The sequence below is a fragment of the Homalodisca vitripennis genome, chromosome 6 (genome assembly GCF_021130785.1).
Source record: "Homalodisca vitripennis isolate AUS2020 chromosome 6, UT_GWSS_2.1, whole genome shotgun sequence".
NCBI classification, from domain to species: domain Eukaryota; kingdom Metazoa; phylum Arthropoda; class Insecta; order Hemiptera; family Cicadellidae; genus Homalodisca; species Homalodisca vitripennis.
In genome coordinates, this window is record NC_060212.1 from 156011707 (window position 1) to 156033956 (window position 22250).

Here is a 22250-nt window from a genome sequence, read left to right on the forward strand (position 1 = left end):
AAAATCATTAACTTTATTATTCATTAAGTAACAGTCACGTCTGCTTTTATTTTAAAAACATTAGCTAAAAACAAATACAATTAATCCAGGTAAGTATGATTTCAGATTTAATATTATTTCATACACATATCCTGTACGTAGCATTAGTGTATCTCTCAGAACTTTCTGGTCTATAAGAAAATACAATACGAGGATAAAGAGAGAAATTTGACAACTTTTTATAGACAGAAAATCATACTATACAAAATACTTACACTTCATAACTTAATAAATTTTTGTAGAAAGAATAAAAAGAACTAATATAATCAAAGTTTTTACTTTTTTACTTGATTAATGAGACATGATACAGTACATAGTAACATAGGAAATCAATGTCACACTCTTATGTACGCGGATGACACCACCCTGGTCCTAAAAAACTCCAAGTCAGAAAATCTAATCTTGTCTCACTTCAGTAAAAAAAAAAGCATATGAATACTGTAGTAAAAATGATCTGGCAGTAAACACTACAAAGACACTACAAGATTGCTTTTGGAAGGTGAGCAGAGATAGTTGAACACATCCCAAATGTGGAAATGAAGAATCATACTATGTTTTCTGGGTGTTACCCTAGACAAAACCTGACAATGGGTGCCTCACTTGGACAGCCTATGCAAAAAGCTTAACACTGGCTACTTTGCAGCAAAACGCATTGCAAGTTCTTGTGATACAAAACACTGCCAGGACTGGGTACTTTGCAGTTTTTTGAGTCCCATCTCCGCTATGGTCTGGTTGTGTGTGGGGTGGAACCTCAAAGACTAACTTAGAGAGAGTTCCTTAAAATTCAGAAGAAAGCCATCAGAGTCCTAGCAGAAATTACACTACAATGACAGCTGCAGAACAGCATTTAAAACTTTTTAAAATCTTGACTGTTGTGAATCTCTATATTGAAGCAGTGATCTCCAGCACCTGTAAATGAAAACCCTTCAAAAAACATTGATGTCAATCAGTACAACACAAGGGGTGCTGAACTATATCACCTACCGGACCCACCACATGTCACTGTACGAGAGAAAACCAACCTACATTGGAAGAAAACTGCACAACCACCAACCACAGGAGATAAGGAAATTTCAAGGCAAGAACTTCCAGCACATGCTAAGAAAATGGCTTGAAGATCACCCATTCTACTCATTGGAGGAATTCTTTGAACTCAACTAAAACTTTTATATATATTACGCACTGTAAAAAGATATTTTGACACCCTTACAATTCTCCAAGGAATTTGTAAATAAAGATTGTATTGTATTGTATATTTTATATTGTCCCCCCCCCACCCCCCCCCCCCCAATTAAAATCCTTTGTAATTTTAAATTCAAGTGAAGTCTTAATTTTTAGATTTCAAATGCTATTTCAAAAATTATACACAAAAAAGTAATGTGACTTATTTATTACAATAATGTAGTAGTAGGAAGAAAATTGGGAAGACCAAATTTTTAAAGATCTTTTTTTGTTTTAAAGAATTAACATTTTGTAAAGCAATATTTTAAAACACGGAGAACAGTGTACATAAAAGATGAATATCAATAAAAAGAAGTCATGAATAATTCATTCATAATAAAAATTAACTAAAATTACAGTAACAACTCCCTTACTAACCCTAACTCTGGAGTTTCTGAGCTTTCCATCCATTTCACTGTTTTTAGATTATTGTCCCAGCCACCGAAAGGAGCATTACTTTCTTCCTTTAACTGGATTTGAGCCAGCAAACATTTGAGTTCTTTCTGAAAATTGTTGAAGTATTCATTAAGGTTATCAGTTGAGCACTCTGATCTACTACTACTACTAGTTACTTAGTTTTTGTCGATCATGATTTGAAAGAAACAACAGAATATCAACTACAGTATTGCACTTACTTTCTTCAGCACAACGCCAGGCTCGAGACTCTGGAAAGTGACCATGACCTCCTTGCTGGTCTCGGGAGGTAGGTGGCCTACAGTTGGAGAGACAGAGAGCAGGGGTAGCTCTTCAGACCATTGGAAAGCTGCGGTACCAATGGTCTGAGGTTTGGTTCTTCAATACCAACAGATGCCTCACAGTCTCCCCCACGTGGCACGGCCCTATCGTTAATTTGTACTTCAGCGATCGAAGACCTGACCTGTCAAGCACAAATCAGTACCATCATAACTCTGCCATTAAAAGTTTTGAGAAGTAAACAATAGCATCGCAGCTTTTTCCTTTTGTAGTTATTTCCAAAGTATCAATGCCATAAGAAAATGGCCCATAGAATAATATAACGATTTAACCCCTTTCACTTGAATGCTGCCATATAGACTATTTGAAAAACTTAATGGAATTATTACTCTAACTTTTCAGCCTAGTTATCGAGCTTTGATAAAGTTGTTACCTCAATATTAAAAAAAATATATAGAGAATATATTTTTCCGGTTGTGAAGTCACATGAAAGTTTTGTTAAACACTTTGTGAGCAACTGACTACACTGACACAGTTTGAAGTTACGAGTATTATGAATTTTGAATGCTACGCAGTGCTTTTTTTGTGGTGAGTTGTGTTAGTGTTTTATTCCATTTAGATCATTTGAGTTCATTTGCATGCACCTTCTAAACAGAGTATAATAGGTTAAGTTTGGTTTATTTACAACTAAAAACATTCAAGAAATCTCAGATAATAACTATATTTTCACTTTAAAATTTATTTACACACGTATTTATTTAAAAATATCATTTGTATGTGTTTTAGTCATAACTCAAACTTGATGTTTACAGTTTATTTACATTGGCAATACTTTGTGCTATGTCACACAAAAAAATGTAAATAAATAAATTAATAGATGAATAATTTTTAGAATTAAGATATTTTTGTTTCTTATCTGGTAATCTGTGCATTTATATGTACAGCGTATAATTCCATAACAATTTTTTTTTATTTAAAGCTATGCATTTTTGCTAAAAAAATAAATGCAAGACAATAGACAATAGACAATAGACAAAATTCTTTATTCATAATCTTCAAGATTAGAATGGTGTCATAAAGTTTACATGTAATAAAGTTTACGATGGTTGTGTAAGTGTAAATAAGTTAATCCAGTTCTCTCTCTCCAGTTAAGAAATTCTTCAATTGAGTAGAAGGGACGTTCTTGGAGCCATCTGGTTAGTTCCCTTCTGAATTGCTGTTTGTCTGCAGTAATGATTTTTAACTTCAGGCGGTAGTATGTTCAGGAATTTGGCGCCCGTATAAGTAGGTTGCTTCTCAAATAGAGTCAATCTATGAGAGGGAAGTGAGTAATTGTTTTGCTGCTCTTGTGTTGTGTGAATGTACATCTCCTCTTCTTGGTATGTTTTGTTGACTGGTATGGACAGTTACTTCTAATATGAATAGGGCAACTGTTGTTAGAATATTTAAGTTTTTAAAAGCTTCCCTGCATGAATCTATTGGTCCTAATCCTGACATTATGCGGATTGCTTTCTTTTGCAGCACCATGATCCTGTTAGTGTTAGTTTTCGAGGAGCTGCCCCAGATGGCTATACCATATCTCAGGTGGCTTTCAAAGAGAGCGTAGTATGCACATTTAATTTATTTCTGGACTACCAACTTGTTTTAATCTCCTTAGCACATACAATGATGTACTGAGTTTTCCACATAGCTGGTCTATTTGGTCATTCCAGGAGAGAGTTTCGTCTATGACTAGTCCAAGGTACTTTACATTTTGCATTCTTTCAGCCTCTGGTAGTTCCAAAACTTCTCCTTTGCTTCGTCCAAGTATTAGTTGCTGAGTTTTAGTGCTGTTCAGTACTAGATCATTGGCTTGACAATATTCTATTGCCATATTAATAGCTATATATGAGTCTATTTCCAGTCCTGGTGGGCTTTTTGTTTTGTAACAGGAGTACTGTATCGTCAGCATACAATAGCATAGAGCAGTATTCTCTGAGGTAGTCAGGGAAGTCACTAACAAAAATTATATACAGTATGGGGCCCAAAACTGAGCCTTGTGGAACTCCTCTACTGACTGGCAGTGGTGTCGAGGTAGTTTTTGTTGTCACTCCTTGTGTTGTGCTTCTTATTTCTACCGTTTGCATTCTGTCCGTTAGGTAGCTCGTAAACCAGTCAGCAGTTTTCCCTATCACTTCCCCGAGCCTTCAACTTTTTCACAAGTATGTCATGGCTTAAGCAGTCAAAAGCTTTTGTAAAATCCAAGAAAATAGCAGTTGTTGTATCTCCTTTGTCTATTGCTTTTATTAAATATTCGACAATGCTTGTCAGTCCAGTTGATGTAGATTTACCTCCCATAAAGCCATGTTGTTCTTGGGGAAGAAGGTTGTTAGTATTGAGATGGTTTAATAGTCTTGATAACATAATCTTCTCGATAATTTTGGATATTGCAGGCAGTAGGGATATTGGCCGATAGTTACTGGCTTGTGTTGGATCCCCTTTTTTGAGTTTAGGGTACACTTTAGCTAACTTCAATTTTGTTGGGAAGATGCCCTGTGCGAATGACTTATTTATTATGTTGGTCAGAGGTAATATTAGATGATCTTTACATGCTTTAATAAGTTTTAGTGGAGATGTCGTCAAAACCAGCTGAGTTTTTTTTCTGTTTCATTGTCTGTATAGTTTTCCTAACTTCCTGTTCAGTTGTCGGTGAGAGAGTAAGCGTGTCTTGAATGTTGTGTATAGTGGAAGGTCGTTTAACTAGGTGACCGTCATATGTAGCTTGTAGTAGGGTGTTATTAGCGACATTAGCAAAGAATTTATTGAAGTGGTCTGCTACCTTTAAGGGATCTGAAATTAAAGTTCCATTATTGCTAAGTTTTATCGTATCATTACCATTTTTACTTTTGTGTCTCTCCTTATTAATTATATTCCATATTGCCTTGCTTTTATTTTCTGCTTTATTAATGTGTTCAGATGTCTTAAGTTTCCTTTGGTTTTTGAGATGAATGTCGTATTCCCTTTTCTTTTCTGTTGCCTTAGCCTTGTTTTTATGTGAGCCAGTAAGCAGATATTTTTCCTGTGCAGCTAGGAACTGATTTTCGCTTTTCCATTGTCTCTTGGTTAAGTACAGTTGGCTGTTGCGGTTTCCTCTTGCGAGTTCGAGTATGTGGGCATGCTACATCCATGTTATACGTCAGAGTTCTTAAGAATGTGTTATAAGTGTCTTCTATCTACCGTTTCCAATCTAAGAATGTCATTCCAAGTCTCCTGTTTGAGTAACCTATTAAGCAGTTCCAAGTTTCTGTCAGTGAAATGTCTACTATACATAATTTGGTCAAATGGATTGAGCTTGTTGTTGTTCAGTGTCACCAGTTGTCCTGTATGGTCGGATATGAAAGTGTTAATGACATTGACTGTTGGTTTGCAAGGAATTTGATTGGAGCAGACCATATCAATGGAAGTTGCACTGTTCGGGGTGATACGTGTAGGTGGTAGTTGATGTCTTGTGATATTGTATGAATTAAGAGTCTCTTGGAGTTGGTTGTTGTTTCTATTTGTCCTCAAGGCAGTCAATGTTGATGTCACCGATTATCAGTACTGGGCTATTCCATGTAGGTATAGTTTTCTAGCGTGCTAGATAAGATGTCAATGGCTTCGTCCAAATTCGTGTTTGGTCTGTAGATTCCGACAATGTATGTGATTTGTTTTTTTATTGTCAGTTTTATTGCAGACAGCTCACATACAAGTTCCTGGCTATGTATGTTTCTTTCCAGTCCAGAAGCGTAGTTCTTAAGTTCATCTTTCACTAGTATCGCCACTCACCCCCCTTTTTGGTGGTGCTCTCGACAAAAACTCTCTATTAGTGTATAGCCTTCTAGGTTGGTATTTTCTAGATTTGACTTTGAGAGGCCGTGTTCTGTTATTATGAGGACATCTGGATAGGTATTGGTGAGGAGGGTCAGTCATCATATCTATTTTATTTGAGATTCGATCTGTATTTTGATGTAGTATTGTTAGTGAAGTGTCTTTTTTTGTAGAAATTGTGGGTCTTTCCTTTTTTTTGGATGCTGCATCTGTTGGTTTTTGTTTATTTAGGATATTTTTGGGAGGAGTAGATTGGTTTCTAGCAGGTTTAATTTTGTTAACTCTATGTTGCGTATTGGGGTAGGAGCAGGGTATGGTCTTGTCTTGCATCATGATCCGGTTTGGTGTTGTGTTATGTATTTTTCTGTGTCATGTGGTGGTCTTCTAAAAAATGAGTTGAAGCGCTGGTATCTGGAATTTTGTCTTGAGCAACGTCTGGTAGTTTGATTGTTTTTTCTTGTCACTTCTTGTAGGTGTTCCATTAAAAATTCTTCAAGCGTTATACCTTTAAGTTGTGTTGCTGTAATTGGGGGCCTATTTTGTACACGGAAAGTACCAAACTCTTTGGCAATTTTATTGGCTGGTGTTTTTTTGATGGTTTCATTTTTGTGTCTCTTTATTTCTTGGAGTTCTTTATTTTTTGCTACCTGTAGCGAGATACTGAAGATATTTTGTTTCTTAGATCCTTGTTTTTAAAATTTTTTATTCGTGCAATTTGGTGATAGAGGTTTTTTAGCTGGAGATGTTTTGTAAGTTAGCCCTGCAGGTGTCATTGTGTTTTGTAGTTTGCATTGCAAATCATTTATTGTTGACTCCATGTGGTCATGTCGACATTTTAGCTTGGTTAGTTCGAACCAGGATATGTGATGTATCGCTTGGTTTAGGGGTGTCAAGATTTTTCGTCTGGGTTTCCGGAGTCAATGGCAGTAGCTTCTTCTTTATTGTAGATATATTTTTTTGTACTGTTTAATTTTTTAATGCTGTTTTCAAGCTGTTTGATTTTTCCTTCAAGGATACCGATAATTTTTTCTTTGCTTGCGTCTTGTTCTTCAAATGTTTTTTCTAATGCAACTTGTAATTGTTTCTCTTTCAGTAGTTGGTCCTCAATTTCTGTTAGTGCATCAGTTAGCATGGCATTTCTACTGAGTAGGGATTCATTTTGCGACTCAAGTTCCTCTATCTTAGCTTGATATGTTAGTTCTGACAAAGTATTTAGGTTGGAGATCTGTTTTGCCAGTTGGGAATTTCTTAGTGTTAAAGCATGTAGGTCCTGCCTGAGTTTGTTGTTTTCTGCGAGTAGGGCATTTCCTGCTTCAGCAGCTAATGTTAGAGAGGTTTCTAAGTCATCTGTATTTTCAAAATGTTGTATTTTAGTATGAACATCTTCCATCGTAGATTGTGGTTGAGTGGAAGTGTTATTTTCTAACAGGTTCTCAAGCTTTGTTTCAATAGTGTTATTACATTTGCAATTTACAAACAGCCAAGTTTCTATTTCTATTTTATAAAGTTTTTTGATTTTGCTATCTGACCAATTCAGACATTTAGAGTGGAACCAGCTTTTACAATTGCCTGTACACAATATGCCTTTATATCTCACTCCGATAGAGCAGATTCCACAAGGAAAAGATGACATAATGCCTTCACTTTTATGGGATCCGCCTGTAGTACACTAGTGCTTCTCAGTTGTGATAAAAAATGGTAAACAGTTTTTTATTCTAGCTTTGGCTGATTGCTGTTGTCCTGATGAATAAAATGGTAAACAGTTTTTTATTCTAGCTTTGACTGATTGCTGTTGTCCTGATGAATAAAATGGTAAACAGTTTTTTATTCTAGCTTTGGCTGATTGCTGTTGTCCTGATGAATAAAATGGTAAACAGTTTTTTATTCTAGCTTTGGCTGATTGCTGTTGTCCTGATGAATAAAATGGTAAACAGTTTTTTATTCTAGCTTTGGCTGACTGCTGTTGTCCTGATGAATAAAATGGTAAACAGTTTTTTATTCTAGCTTTGGCTGATTGCTGTTGTCCTGATGAATAAAATGGTAAACAGTTTTTTATTCTAGCTTTGGCTGATTGCTGTTGTCCTGATGAATAAAATGGTAAACAGTTTTTTATTCTAGCTTTGGCTGATTGCTGTTGTCCTGATGAATAAAATGGTAAACAGTTTTTTATTCTAGCTTTGGCTGATTGCTGTTGTCCTGATGAATAAAATGGTAAACAGTTTTTTATTCTAGCTTTGGCTGATTGCTGTTGTCCTGATGAATAAAATGGTAAACAGTTTTTTATTCTAGCTTTGGCTGATTGCTGTTGTCCTGATGAATAAAATGGTAAACAGTTTTTTATTCTAGCTTTGCCTGATTGCTGTTGTCCTGATGAATAAAATGGTAAACAGTTTTTTATTCTAGCTTTGACTGATTGCTGTTGTCATGATGAATAAAATGGTAAACAGTTTTTTATTCTAGCTTTGACTGATTGCTGTTGTCATGATGAATAAAATGGTAAACAGTTTTTTATTCTAGCTTTGGCTGATTGCTGTTGTCCTGATGAATAAAATGGTAAACAGTTTTTTTTAATTCTAGCTTTGGCTGATTGCTGTTGTCCTGATGAATAAAATGGTAAACAGTTTTTTTATTCTAGCTTTGGCTGATTGCTGTTGTCCTGATGAATAAAATGGTAAACAGTTTTTTATTCTAGCTTTGCCTGATTGCTGTTGTCCTGATGAATAAAATGGTAAACAGTTTTTTATTCTAGCTTTGACTGATTGCTGTTGTCATGATGAATAAAATGGTAAACAGTTTTTTATTCTAGCTTTGGCTGATTGCTGTTGTCCTGATGAATAAAATGGGTAAAACAGTTTTTTTTATTCTAGCTTTGGCTGATTGCTGTTGTCCTGATGAATAAAATGGTAAACAGTTTTTTATTCTAGCTTTGGCTGATTGCTGTTGTCCTGATGAATAAAATGGTAAACAGTTTTTTATTCTAGCTTTGCCTGATTGCTGTTGTCCTGATGAATAAAATGGTAAACAGTTTTTTATTCTAGCTTTGGCTGATTGCTGTTGTCCTGATGAATAAAATGGTAAACAGTTTTTTATTGTAGCTTTGACTGATTGCTGTTGTCATGATGAATAAAATGTTGTATTAATACTTAATTAATAAAAAGAAGTGTACAATTTTTTGTTTGATTTTGAGGAGTAATCTAGTTCCTTGTCAAGTAGAAAGATCCAGACAGCCTAAACTAGATAGGTGATGGAAGTCAGATGTAGATAAATAACAGCCGAGTGTTGGTGCCGTTGTCAGTTGCACAGTCAGCAGCTCAAGGTCAGTGCTCCAGCAGCAGTATGGTAGGTCAAGTGAGGAGTTTGCTGATGTTTGCACAGTCAGCGATGTTTGTTGTTAGCACCTCACGACTACTTGTCTGTGTAGTTCATACATTGATATATTACCACACAGTTTCAAAGTAGGTCACTGTATGACGCGTGTACTGTTCCATATGGTATGTCTAATTTTTATAGGCTTGTGCATTCATGGTATAAATTAAATATTTTGCAGATATCATTAATATTGATAAATAATTGTTTTGTAGTGAACGTTTATGCTTAAGATTCATTAATTTAAGTAGCTTGAAATTTTTGTTCCTTGAATAAAAGTATTCTTAAGTTCTTCTAAGTGTAGTTTTTTTTGTAAATAAATGGACTTACAGTTTAAAGGTTGTGTTTGTTGTACAGTATCAAGTATCAAGTACAGGGGAACAAGGCTCAGGATATTCATGTGGAAGGGACTATGTTAAATATTTTATAAATTTTTATCAATTGCATTAAATGTTTCGTGAGTAATGTATTCTATATACTTATTAAATATTGTCTGAAATGGACTATCTGTTGTTTAGAAAAAATTGAATTAATTTTTTTGAATTTAGACTTTTGCTGTCTAAAGGTTCTTTTGTAGTATAAATAGTAATAAATTATGCAATTTCAGTACATATTATGTATTCCCTAAAATAGATATATCGGTGTCATTAAAATATAAACACGATATTCAGACTGCATTCCCAATCAATGTGAATAAATTAGACTGAACAGTATTGTTGATTTTTTAATATTAGCATCAGTTAATGTTCAAACAAGATATAAATATTGCTTACTAAACAACTTTGATTGAAATTACACTACAACAGTTGATCATTGTTTAAATACCCTAAAAATAACAATGTTTTATTAAAAGTATAAACCTAAAAAAAATAAACTGTAAATCATTTCAACTATCATTAAGTGAAAGCACAGCTTGCAAACCGCAACAAACAGGTGGTTTAACTTTAGCTTTAGATTTATATTTTGTAGTGATTTAGTATTAGAAAATAAGGAGTCTGATTCCACATTTATTACAAAAGTAAAACTTTGTACATCACCTCCTTCTAAAGGCCTAAAAGATGTTAACATCACCTTCGGACCATTGTTTCATTAGGTTCAACCTAGAGGTGGAAATAGATTTAGGGTTCATAATTCTACTAACTGAAGGGGATATAGAATGTCCCTATCAATAGAGTTGGTGTAAATAAAACCTTATCAGAAAAACGAGTTTGAACTGGAAAGACTGGCACCATTGGTAAAATACCATTATAAAGACCTATGAGAAAAACAGCTCCCTTAGAAACAACAGGCTAAACTAATGTGTGTCTTTGTGAACAAGGAGGGAAAAAATAAAGGCATGTTGGAATGCCTCACTCAAGATGCCCCAAACTTTTCTATGCAACTGTTGTCATAGGGAAGGTCAAGGATTAACCCATCAAAAACAAGTATAATAACCTTCACCAGAAAGAGGAAATTCCAGCTTGCACAACCTATTCTGGAAGATACTAGAATATTACAATGTTGTCAAGTATCTAGGAGAAGTTCTAGAAAGCATTTTATGCTAACATGGAATCCACATATCCAAAACATTTTATCCAAAGCGACAAAGGCCCTTGGGGCCTGCAAAAAGACTCTGGATTTAAATGGGACTGAAACCTAAAATGATATATTGGATGTATATAAAACCATAATAAAACCAATGGACACACATATGCTGCTCTAGTGTGGTGGCCGAAAGAAGAACAAAAAACAGTTGCCAAGAGGCTGCAGAGTCTTCAAAGGTTAGCTTGTGTAAGAATTACCGGGGCAATGAGCTCCTGTCCAACTTTAGCACTTGAAGCAGTTTTGACATACACTCCTCTGGGACAGGAGATGAAGATGATAGCCGCATTAAGTGCAATGAAGCTTCTGAGTAAAAACGTGATTAAGCCTACCTCCTCAGAAGGACACATGAAAACTCAGGAATTTCCTGAGGCTGAAATGTTAACCTATGTATCAGAGAGTATGGTTATGAAATACTCCTTTGAAAACCCATATTTAGTCTATTAAATATGGGGGAAAATGCAGAAATAAGGAGGCCAACCCTACAAAGTAAGGGAGTCCAGAAGTATTACACGGATGAATCACACATTGACTCTAGGGCAGGATTTGCTATATACGAACCAGGAGTAAACTTAGCAGTGTCCCCGAGAAAACACGACACAGTGTTTCCACGACAAGTGGAAATCAAGGCAATAGAATCATGTGCCAGAAGATGTACAAATGAGGCCAATAATAGGGGCAGAATATTTAATCCTCTCAGATAGTCAGGCTGCACTAAAGGCACTCCTTTGACTCTAAAGCAGTATGGGAATGCAAGAATGTACTATAAGAACTGGTAAGGAGGATTAAAGTACACTGTTAGGTACCAGGCCACGTGGGCATTCAGAAAAAAAAAGATACTCTTACCGAAATAGGTACAGAAACTCTCATGGTAGGACAAGAGCCAGGCTGTGGAGTAGTTTTTTTTTACAGTAAAGCCCTAGTTAACGGTAGGGAAGAGGATTACATCCTTAAACTGGAAAAAGGTCTCTGGCATAAAACATCTAAAATGTTTATCTCTTCTTATGCTAAAGGGTGGTCAGCTCTCCTAGAACAATAAGGAGGATATATGATTGATATTAGGAATAATGACAAGGCCTTGCTCCCTCAATAACCTTAAAACCTCTCTTTTGTTGCCCACCATTATTGTCTTCCACCTAAATTGTGGTTTTCATATAATATGGTTAGTCCAGATAAACCCCTCTTTGTTTTGTTTTAATAAAAGGTGTCACATGAGGCGTTCTTTGTAAAGCTGTTGCTATTTTTTAAACTTGACAGAATGTTTTCCCATATTAAAAATTTGTACTATTATTTATTTAACAATAAAGTTAGTACTTTTAATTTTTGAATGCCTTAGATTTTTAGTTATAAGTTTGTCAGCCTTTAGCAAGCAAGGGCCACCAAGCAATTATTGGTCCTCATCGAAGCTAACACGTTAATAAATGTTTATAGATGCTTACACTACTAAATTTTAAAATAAGTTTGACTATTGTAGTAATGTTGAATTATGTAAAAGCAAATACACAAAGAAAAGCTAAAAATACATTCAAATTAAACATAATTTTATTAGCACAAAAATGGTTAGATAATGCGGCCAATAGTTCTTATTGAAAATTAGAGATTGTATTTATTATATTACTAGATTGATTTGAAATTAATAATTTCACACTTTCCATGAACACGAAGACCAACAGCAACTTAAGGAGCTATACATTTTGGATGACTTACAATCTTTGTTGTAAAAACTATGGCCAATATCACAGCCAGATATGAACTCTTGATATTGCAGAAAGTAGTGATTGCCCTTAGTAGAACGTCAAAACTAACGTAAGATACCATCTCCTCTGTGGAACCGCAAAGATGAAGACTTCCATCGTAGACGGCCACCACTCATAATTTAGCTCCAAGTAGATACTCCCATCTGTGGAACCGCAAAGATGAAGACTTCCATCGTAGACGGCCACCACTCATAATTTAGCTCCAAGTAGATACTCCCATCTGTGGAACCGCAAAGATGAAGACTTCCATCGTAGACGGCCACCACTCATAATTTAGCTCCAAGTAGATACTCCCATCTGTGGAACCGCAAAGATGAAGACTTCCATCGTAGACGGCCACCACTCATAATTTAGCTCCAAGTAGATACTCCCATCTGTGGAACCGCAAAGATGAAGACTTCCATCGTAGACGGCCACCACTCATAATTTAGCTCCAAGTAGATACTCCCATCTGTGGAACCGCAAAGATGAAGACTTCCATCGTAGACGGCCACCACTCATAATTTAGCTCCAAGTAGATACTCCCATCTGTGGAACCGCAAAGATGAAGACTTCCATCGTAGACGGCCACCACTCATAATTTAGCTCCAAGTAGATACTCCCATCTGTGGAACCGCAAAGATGAAGACTTCCATCGTAGACGGCCACCACTCATAATTTAGCTCCAAGTAGATACTCCCATCTGTGGAACCGCAAAGATGAAGACTTCCATCGTAGACGGCCACCACTCATAATTTAGCTCCAAGTAGATACTCCCATCTGTGGAACCGCAAAGATGAAGACTTCCATCGTAGACGGCCACCACTCATAATTTAGCTCCAAGTAGATACTCCCATCTGTGGAACCGCAAAGATGAAGACTTCCATCGTAGACGGCCACCACTCATAATTTAGCTCCAAGTAGATACTCCCATCTGTGGAACCGCAAAGATGAAGACTTCCATCGTAGACGGCCACCACTCATAATTTAGCTCCAAGTAGATACTCCCATCTGTGGAACCGCAAAGATGAAGACTTCCATCGTAGACGGCCACCACTCATAATTTAGCTCCAAGTAGATACTCCCATCTGTGGAACCGCAAAGATGAAGACTTCCATCGTAGACGGCCACCACTCATAATTTAGCTCCAAGTAGATACTCCCATCTGTGGAACCGCAAAGATGAAGACTTCCATCGTAGACGGCCACCACTCATAATTTAGCTCCAAGTAGATACTCCCATCTGTGGAACCGCAAAGATGAAGACTTCCATCGTAGACGGCCACCACTCATAATTTAGCTCCAAGTACATACTCGCCTCTGTGGAACCGCAAAGATGGAGACTTCCATCGTAGACGGCCACCACTCAAAATTTGGCTCCAAGTACATAGATACTCTCCTCTGTGGAGCCGCAAAGATGAAGACTTCCATCGTAGACGGCCATAGCTCAGAATTCATCTCCAAGTGGCGTACATCTTCAATAGAACTGGTGTTACTACCAGTGTAGTCGCTATTGGTCAAATTTTTGTATTGAATTTTGAATCAGCAGTGGTAAATTTAATAAATCTTGTTACTAGAAAAAGTTTCTTTAAACTTCAAATTCTCTGTTTTTAAATCAAATTATTAAAAAATATGGCACTATAATAACTGCTAAAATTTAATTTTAATAGAAACATGCTTTCAATTATTTAGAATTTCAAGTGATAATTTACTAAATTACTACCATGGTAACAAAACTGTTGGATTGTTGAGCACAGTATCAACTTAGTTTTATTTGGTTTTAAAACAATCCACCCCCATGAAGATTTATAGTCATGATATTTACACATGTAAAGTAACATAGATTTCAGGGAGTGGAAGGGGTAAACATTATTTGTAACAAACAACTTCAAAGATCCCTAGACTCAATCCATATAAATCATACATATTTACACATGTAAAGTAACATAGATTTCAGGGAGTGGAAGGGGTAAACATTATTTGTAACAAACAACTTCAAAGATCCCTAGACTCAAACAATCCATATAAATCATACATATTTACACATATATTATGAAAATACAAAATTGTTGGTGTAAACAGACTATATATTTTTCTATAAAAACATTATTATGAAATAACAACCTTATAGAACTCAAAATACTGGAATTAGAAACTTGTATAAATGTTAAAAATTTAAATTATAATACGAGTATAGTAATTCTTTGTTTAAAGTTTGTTATTGACAAGGTTTGAAAGGACAACAGGATTTCAGACCTTTGCCATCGTTATAGGTTACAAAAGGTATAACACAACGTTTCGAGGTTTGGAATCTAACCTCTTCGTCAGGTGGGGAAGGTATTAATACACACAAAAATAAAAAAAAATAAAATAAAAAAAAAAAGGGAAAGGGGTTCAAACATACCCAAGAGCTAAGTCCAGCTTCTAGAAAATTCTAGAAGTCCAGGCATTATCACTGTACAGACCTGAGTTCAGCCATCAAATATAATATTTGAGAGATTTTTACTAACTTTAATATTTTTATATTATATTTCCTGTGCTCAGGACTATTAGTTGATGTTACTGAATTGGGGAGATTGCCGAGGTGAAGTTGTTTGTTGCGTGTTAGCCAAGTCTGAAGCTATACTGCAGAGTAATATGTTGGTGTGTAGTCCAGTTGTCCCATCCACTTCTCCGCCCCCACAATCACTCCAGTTAATTTTCAGACCAGTGTCTGACCATTTCTTTAAATAATTGTTTACTGGTTTAATATGTCTAACCTTACGTTGTAAGGTTTTATATCTAAAGATCAGAATCGATCTAGTTCTTGAAGATTCGGGTTTCTTTTGTTATAACACATTACAATGGCAAATACCCATGATTAAAACATCCTTTGATATTATCCGTAGACAATAATAAACTTTAAAACTAACAAATTTGTGAAGTAAAAACTGAGGTGCTCATTCCTTTTTCTGATGTGGAGTCTCGTGGGGCTGCAGCATTAGACATGAAAGCTGAGAACTTAGCACCACCCGACCCACTGGGACATCTAACACTGAAGGAGGCTGATGCCATAAGGCGGATTTGTTCTGGTTTCCTGAAGTGTTGACAACTAAATCTTGGAATATGAGATACGTCTTACAGACACCTGTCCCGTGTGTTCACATCCATATAAACTTGCTCCACCCAAGATGGAAATTCTTAGATATGATTAATGAATTACTTAAAAGTGGGGTGAACGAGCTGCCTTGCTAAAGTTTTTCCAGTCCAGCTTTCCTAGTGCCAAAACCTAATGGCAAGTCCAGATTGGTCCTTGATTATCGCAAGCTCAATGCTCAGATTGAAATTGACTCTGTGCCTCTCCCCGATTTGCATTCTGCTTTCAACTGGTTCGGTAAGGCCAAGTATTTCTCAATTTTCAACCTTAATCAGGCTTATAATCAGATTCCTCTAAAGTACGAGTCTCGACCTCTAACTGCCTTTTGCGTGCCTTGGAATTTATACCAGTTCACTCGATTGCCAATGGGCTTGGCTGTGGGGGCCCAAACACTTACCAGGATTCTATCTTTCATGATGTCAAATTTAAGTTCGTTTTCAACTATCTAGATGATCTACTCGTGTACAATGAGAGTTTTGAGGAGTACTTGACTCATCTAGAGGAAGTTCTAACTAGGCTGTATAAGTCTGGCCTTACTGTCAATCCTGAAAAGGTGAGTTTCGCTCAGTCTGAAATTTGGTTTCTTCGTCATCTTGTCTCTTCTTGAGGTGTAAGTATAGATCCAGAAAGAACCCAGGCAATCAGGGAGTTTCCTCCTCCTAAAGATGCCAAGGGTGTTGCCCGTTTTGTGGGAATGATTAATTATTATTGTCGTTTCATCCCCAATGTTGCTGAAGTGGCGGCCCCTCTGAACTCTCTTAGAAAAAAGGGTGCCAAGTTTGAGTGGGGTGAAGCGCAACAGACTGCCTTTGAGTTGTTGAAAGAGGCAGTGATGCAGCCTCCAGTGGCTATGCCTGATTTTAGTCGTAAGTTCGTCTTGCAAACTAATGCTTCCTCCTTAGCCGTTGCAGCGGTATTGTCGCAAGAAATAGATGGTATCCGGCAGCCCACTGCTTATGCTTCACGCATGTTAACTCCTTGTGAGAAAAAGAGTTGTTCTGTTTATAAACTGGAATGTTTGGCTGTCATGTTTAGAATTAACAAGTTTAGGTGTTACCTAGAACATAAGGAACTTTTGTTGGAAACCGACAACTAGGCACTTTATTGGCTCCTTGCTCACCCCCATCAGCTTGGGAAAAATTGGTCGCTGGGTAGTCCAAATTCCTTCCTTTAAGTTCTTGGTGCAGCACGTGCGAGGCACCCAAAATATAATAGCGGACACTCTGTCACACATGTATCACATGTCCAACAACCACCAGAATTTATCTGAGCCGACATGTTGTGCCGTGCTCTTAGACTTTCCTCTTGCATTTTCGGACATTGTTCCACATCACCACAAAGACCCCGAGTTGACTGCTATTATCAATGAGCTTCAAAACGGAGGTGCCCACCCTCCTTATTTTCTGCACCGAGGTGCTCTATGCTGCCGTGACAGGCAGTAGAGAAAACCAAAGTTAGTACTGCCAAGTTTCCTTGAACCGATGGTATTTCAATATTTTCATTCTTCTCCTGTGGGCGGACACCAAGGAATTCATAAGACCATCGCGATGATTAGGGATCAGTTCATCTGGAAAGGTATGGACCGGGATGTTGCGGTTCGAGTACGTTCTTGCGAATTGTGCTAGCTAAGCAAACCCGCTCAAAATACCAATTTAGATCTTTTGTCATCTGAGGTGGCGAAAAAACCATTGGAGAAGGTTTTTATTGACTATGTTGGGCCTTTCCCACGTAGCAAGTCTGGGAATAAATTCCTGCTTGTTTGTGTTGATGCCTTCTCCAAGTTTGTTTGGTTATTCCCATTGCGGAGTGCCACAGCGCAGCTCACGGTGCAAGTTCAAGTTCAAAAATTCTTTATTAGTAGTAAATTACAGTACAATACATACATTTCATGTGCTATGTATAGCACATGCGAAATGAAAAACATCGTTTAATTTAATTTTATATTGTCTTTCGTATTGTTGGCAATTAGTCCTTTACATTTACTTATTTGCTGGTGCAGCTACCATTCCATAACTCAATCCCACAATTACAACCTTACAAACTAAATAACAGTGAATATTATTAATACTAACAGATTTCTATAACCTCTAATTCCATTACAATAACAACAAATACTTTCTTTAACAAAACCAGAAAAAATCTATAATGACTTATACATTACAACATTATAAATAACACATGTCTAAATAAATAAATAAACAGGAAAAACACATACAAATTTATAGAAATACATTCAGGAAACGTGCTTTTCTGTTAATATAAATCTATATAAAAATCTATAAAACAATCCATATTTAACAATCTATATTTAACAAATATAAAAACAATTATTAGATAGTACAAATCATATTATATAAATAAATATAAATTATATACATATATATATATATATATATATATATATATATATATATATATATATATATATATATTGAATTTAGGTTTCTGTTCCATTAATATATAATTTCCAAAATGTGATACGAATTCATTAAAACATTTTATTCCTGAATAACAAAACTGTTTCCTTCCTATCTCTTTGAAATAAATGGGAGTCTCAATAGCAATTACATTAGATAAGCGAGTACTCACAGGACATGTCCTCAACTTATATCTCTCCATATTCTTTCTAATATACATAATTGAGCTCAATTTGTATAACTGAGAAAAGGTCAGAATATGTTCTTGTTTGAAGAGATGTGAAACGCTATCAAATTTTTTTAGATGGTACACATTATGTACTGCAAACCTCTGCAATAATATTACCTGTTTCAAAATTTTTTCATAAGTAGCACCATAATAGATAATCCCGTATTTCATCGTACTTTCAAACCATGAGAAGTATAGTTTCTTCAAATGCTGTGGTTTTAGAAATCCCCTCATATGGTACAGTGAGTAATTAATTTTTCTTAGTTTGCCGATAAGATAATTTGCATAACAGTCCCATTTTAAATTTCTATCAATTACTAATCCTAGGTATTTCACACTATTTACAACTTCAATCCTCTCACACACACACCCATACAGACACAAATGCTTATGACAACAAAAATCATTCTCTCTTTGCAATTCCTCACACTTTGTATCTCTGTCATAAAATAATAAACACTTGGACTTGCTACTGTTTATAATTAACTTATTCTGAGTTAGCCACCTGGAAATAACAGACAAGTCCTGAGATCATTTATGTTTTAGGGTGCTTCTGTCATAAGCAGAGCAAACTATGGCCGTGTCATCAGCATATGCAAATATTGAGGAGTATAGCGGTATACATAGTAACTCATTTATAAATATAATAAACATGAGGGGGCCCAACACTCCCCCCTGTGCAATTCCGTGTCTTAAATTTAATTTACCACTATGTACACCACCAACTTTTACTACCTGCGTCCTACAATTACAAAAAGATTCAAGCCACTTGAATGCATCGCCACCGATTCCATACACTTTAATTTTATTTAACAGTATATCCAATATCCACTAAGTCAAAAGCTATCTGAAAATCTAAATAAATAGATAAAACCTTTTTATTTTTATTAATTAAATCCGCTATGCATTTAACATGATTTTCAATGGCTAAGTCTGTTCCTCTGCCTGGTAAAAATCCAAATTGTTGACTCGAAAACAAATTTCTACATAAAAAATAATCCAGAATCTGGTCTTTAACTATTACTTCAAAAATCTTTGCTACTGTATTAATCAATGAGATCGGTCTATAAGAGGAAATTTGGGAGGGATTCCCTGGTCTTGTGGTATCTGTATTGGAGGGTTTTGAAACTCACTGTAGCACTTTAGCAACCTTGTGCGATCTCACAAAGGCGTTTGACTGTGTTCCGCACGAGACTCTTCTCAAAAAATTACATTATTACGGCATAAGTGGTGTGGAGCTAAATCTTTTTCAGTCTTTTTTAAGCAGTCGCACTCAGAGAGTTTGTATTGGCAGCAAACTGTCTGAAACAGTAGATATAAATTGCGGAGTACCACAGGGATCGGTCTTGGGCCCTTTTTTTGTTTCTTGTACATATAAATGATTTGCCTGTAAATGTTAATTGTAATTCTGTTGTATTTGCCGATGACTCAACTTTTTTTCTGTAGAAACAAGCTAGAGATGCTATCTGGTATAATGGATAATTATATTACTGAAAGTTCCATTTGGTTTCAGTCTAACGGTCTTATGCTAAACCAGTCTAAGACTCAATCTATAATTTTTAGTTTATGTAATCGTGAAACTGACTTAGGCTTTAAGATTAATGATAGTGTCAAATTATTAGGTATAACCTTAGATTCTAAATTAGCTTGGAATGCCCATGTAAATAATGTTTCTGTCAAGCTCTCCAGAGTAATTTATTTACTTAGACAAATTAGAAAGCTTGTCCCAAAACAATATGTAATCAATGCATACTATGCTTTTTTTAATAGTATAATTTCTTATGGTATTATTCTTTGGGGAAACTGCAGTGATGTACAGAGAATCTTAATTCTACAAAAGAAAGCTTTAAGAATTTTAACAAACTCTCCTTATAGGGCACATTGCAAACCTCTTTTTGTTCAAGAAGGTATTCTTACTGTGATAAATCTGTATATATTTGTTTGTTTATGTAATGTTAAGAATAACTTGCAGGACTATTGCACGAGAAATGAATTTCATCATTACCATACTAGATTTAATGCACTGTTAGATTTACCATATGTTAGGTTAGCAAAAACTCAAGCATCACATAAAGTTATAAGCATCAAATTTTTTAATAGATTACCTTCTAGTGCCCGATCTGTGCCTATAAGTAGATTTAAAAGAGTGTTATATGCCTGGTTAAAAGAAAACCCATTTTATCATGTACAAGAATTTTTTAATATGCCTGACATTGATGTTATTTTTTTAAGTCTATATGTTATGTGCCTTTTAAAGTTTTATTGCTACATGTTGTGTTTTTAAAGTAGTCTAGTCATTGTAGTTTATAACGAAAAGGTTTTAATCATAACTTAGGCTGTGACGATGTCTATTGCACTGTTTCTTGTGTTGAATGACAAATAAATTTTCTGATTTCTGATTTAAAAATGGGAATAACACAAGCAATTTTAAATACAACCTGTTCTAGTGACTTGCTGTAAATATTAAAAAGAAGTGGGAGAAATATATCTATATTTTTTTTAATAGTTAGTATACTTATTCCATCCACGCCACAACTTTTTTTATTCTGAATTTTATTTATAACTTCAAGAATGCCGTCATAAGTTACAGAAAACGATTGCAGTACTATACTATTATCACAATTATCAGGCTTATCACATACAAACATATCACAGCCAAAATTTTGCTCCCTCAAATGTGTAGTAACATTCACATAATAATCATTGAAACTGTCAACCACAAATCTCTCATTACCACTTACCCTAACCATCGAATTTTCACATTGTACACATGTTATACTGGATTTATTTTTCTAACATAATATTTCTAACAATTTGCCAATATTTCTTTGTGTTACCTGTGTTTCCGTCAATCAAAGATGAATAATAATCTAATTTGGCTTTTCTTAATTTATTACGGACAAATTTTGAAAATTCTTTAAATTGTAGTAAAAAATTATTATCATTCCCGTTACTAGAACACAATTTATATAGGTAATTCTTTCTGTTAACTAAGCCAATCAAGTAATCATTTATCCAAGGACTACGCTTTCTGTTTTTACTATTTAATTTTTTTAATTTACATGAATCATTGTAACACAAATTATAAATATCATAGAATGAAGCAACAGCAGCATTTATATCAGTATGTTCATAAACAGACTGCCAATCCACCTGAATCAATTTCTTCCGCAGCAGGTTGTAATCAACTACCCTACAAAATCTATTTTGGTTGCAATTATTTATTTTTATGTTTGTATTTAAAATTTCTATTTTTAAAGCATAATGGTTAGTAATAGTTGTCTTCAAAACATGGCAATTAATATCAATCGGCTTAGAATTACGAACCAATACATGATCAAGACATGACTGACTATTTTTAAATACTCTGGTTGGTTCATTAACATAATTCTCAAAACCATATGACGAATACATATCAATATAGTTTTGCCCAGACACAGAGTCCTTTAAAGTACAAATGTTGATATCTCCTATAATTAAGATTGGATCATTTGGCATATCCAGAAGTTTTTCAAAATTTTCTTTTAGCTTGGAAAATGGGAACTTACAGGACCTTTAGATTGCCAAAATTGTTAGTCTAAACCTACTACAGACAGACAGTTCTAGTTTTATGATTTCAGCAGTAGGCAGCCCAGGCGGAGACAATAGCTGGTGGTCAAAGGTGAGTTGAGAATCAATGTACACTAGTACTCCCCCAGCCTTGTTATCTTGTCTCGGTTCCATGATCACGTTGTAACCTGGGATGTAATACTTTTCCTCTTCACCAGACTTAGCCCATATTTCAGTTAAAATAATCACATTATAGCTTATACCCGCTGAAGCCAGAAACACCAGAAATTCACTAAAGTTTTTACGGACACTTCTTATGTTTATATGGAATATCTTTAAACTGTTCAAAACATTTTGTGTAGGCATATATGGTTTCTATATTAGTTTGAAAAACAAAAATTTCGTTCGTCTGTCTGTAAACAATCTTAATTTATCTTA

At 35.3% G+C, this 22250-nt stretch overlaps 1 protein-coding gene across 1 annotated transcript in view; it reads right to left on the minus strand.

Moving 5' to 3' along the window:
- Window positions 1-1629: 1629 nt before the first annotated feature.
- The window catches only part of LOC124365041 (hydrocephalus-inducing protein-like), a 213041-nt gene continuing 192420 nt past the window's right edge, over window positions 1630-22250 (minus strand). Inside the window, exons 55-56 of the mRNA XM_046820939.1 lie at window positions 1896-2137; window positions 1630-1763 (exon numbers count right to left, since the gene is read on the minus strand). Coding sequence (XP_046676895.1) covers window positions 2008-2137 — 130 coding nt within the window. The 3' untranslated portion in view covers window positions 1630-1763; window positions 1896-2007. The remainder of the gene's footprint in view (window positions 1764-1895; window positions 2138-22250) is intronic.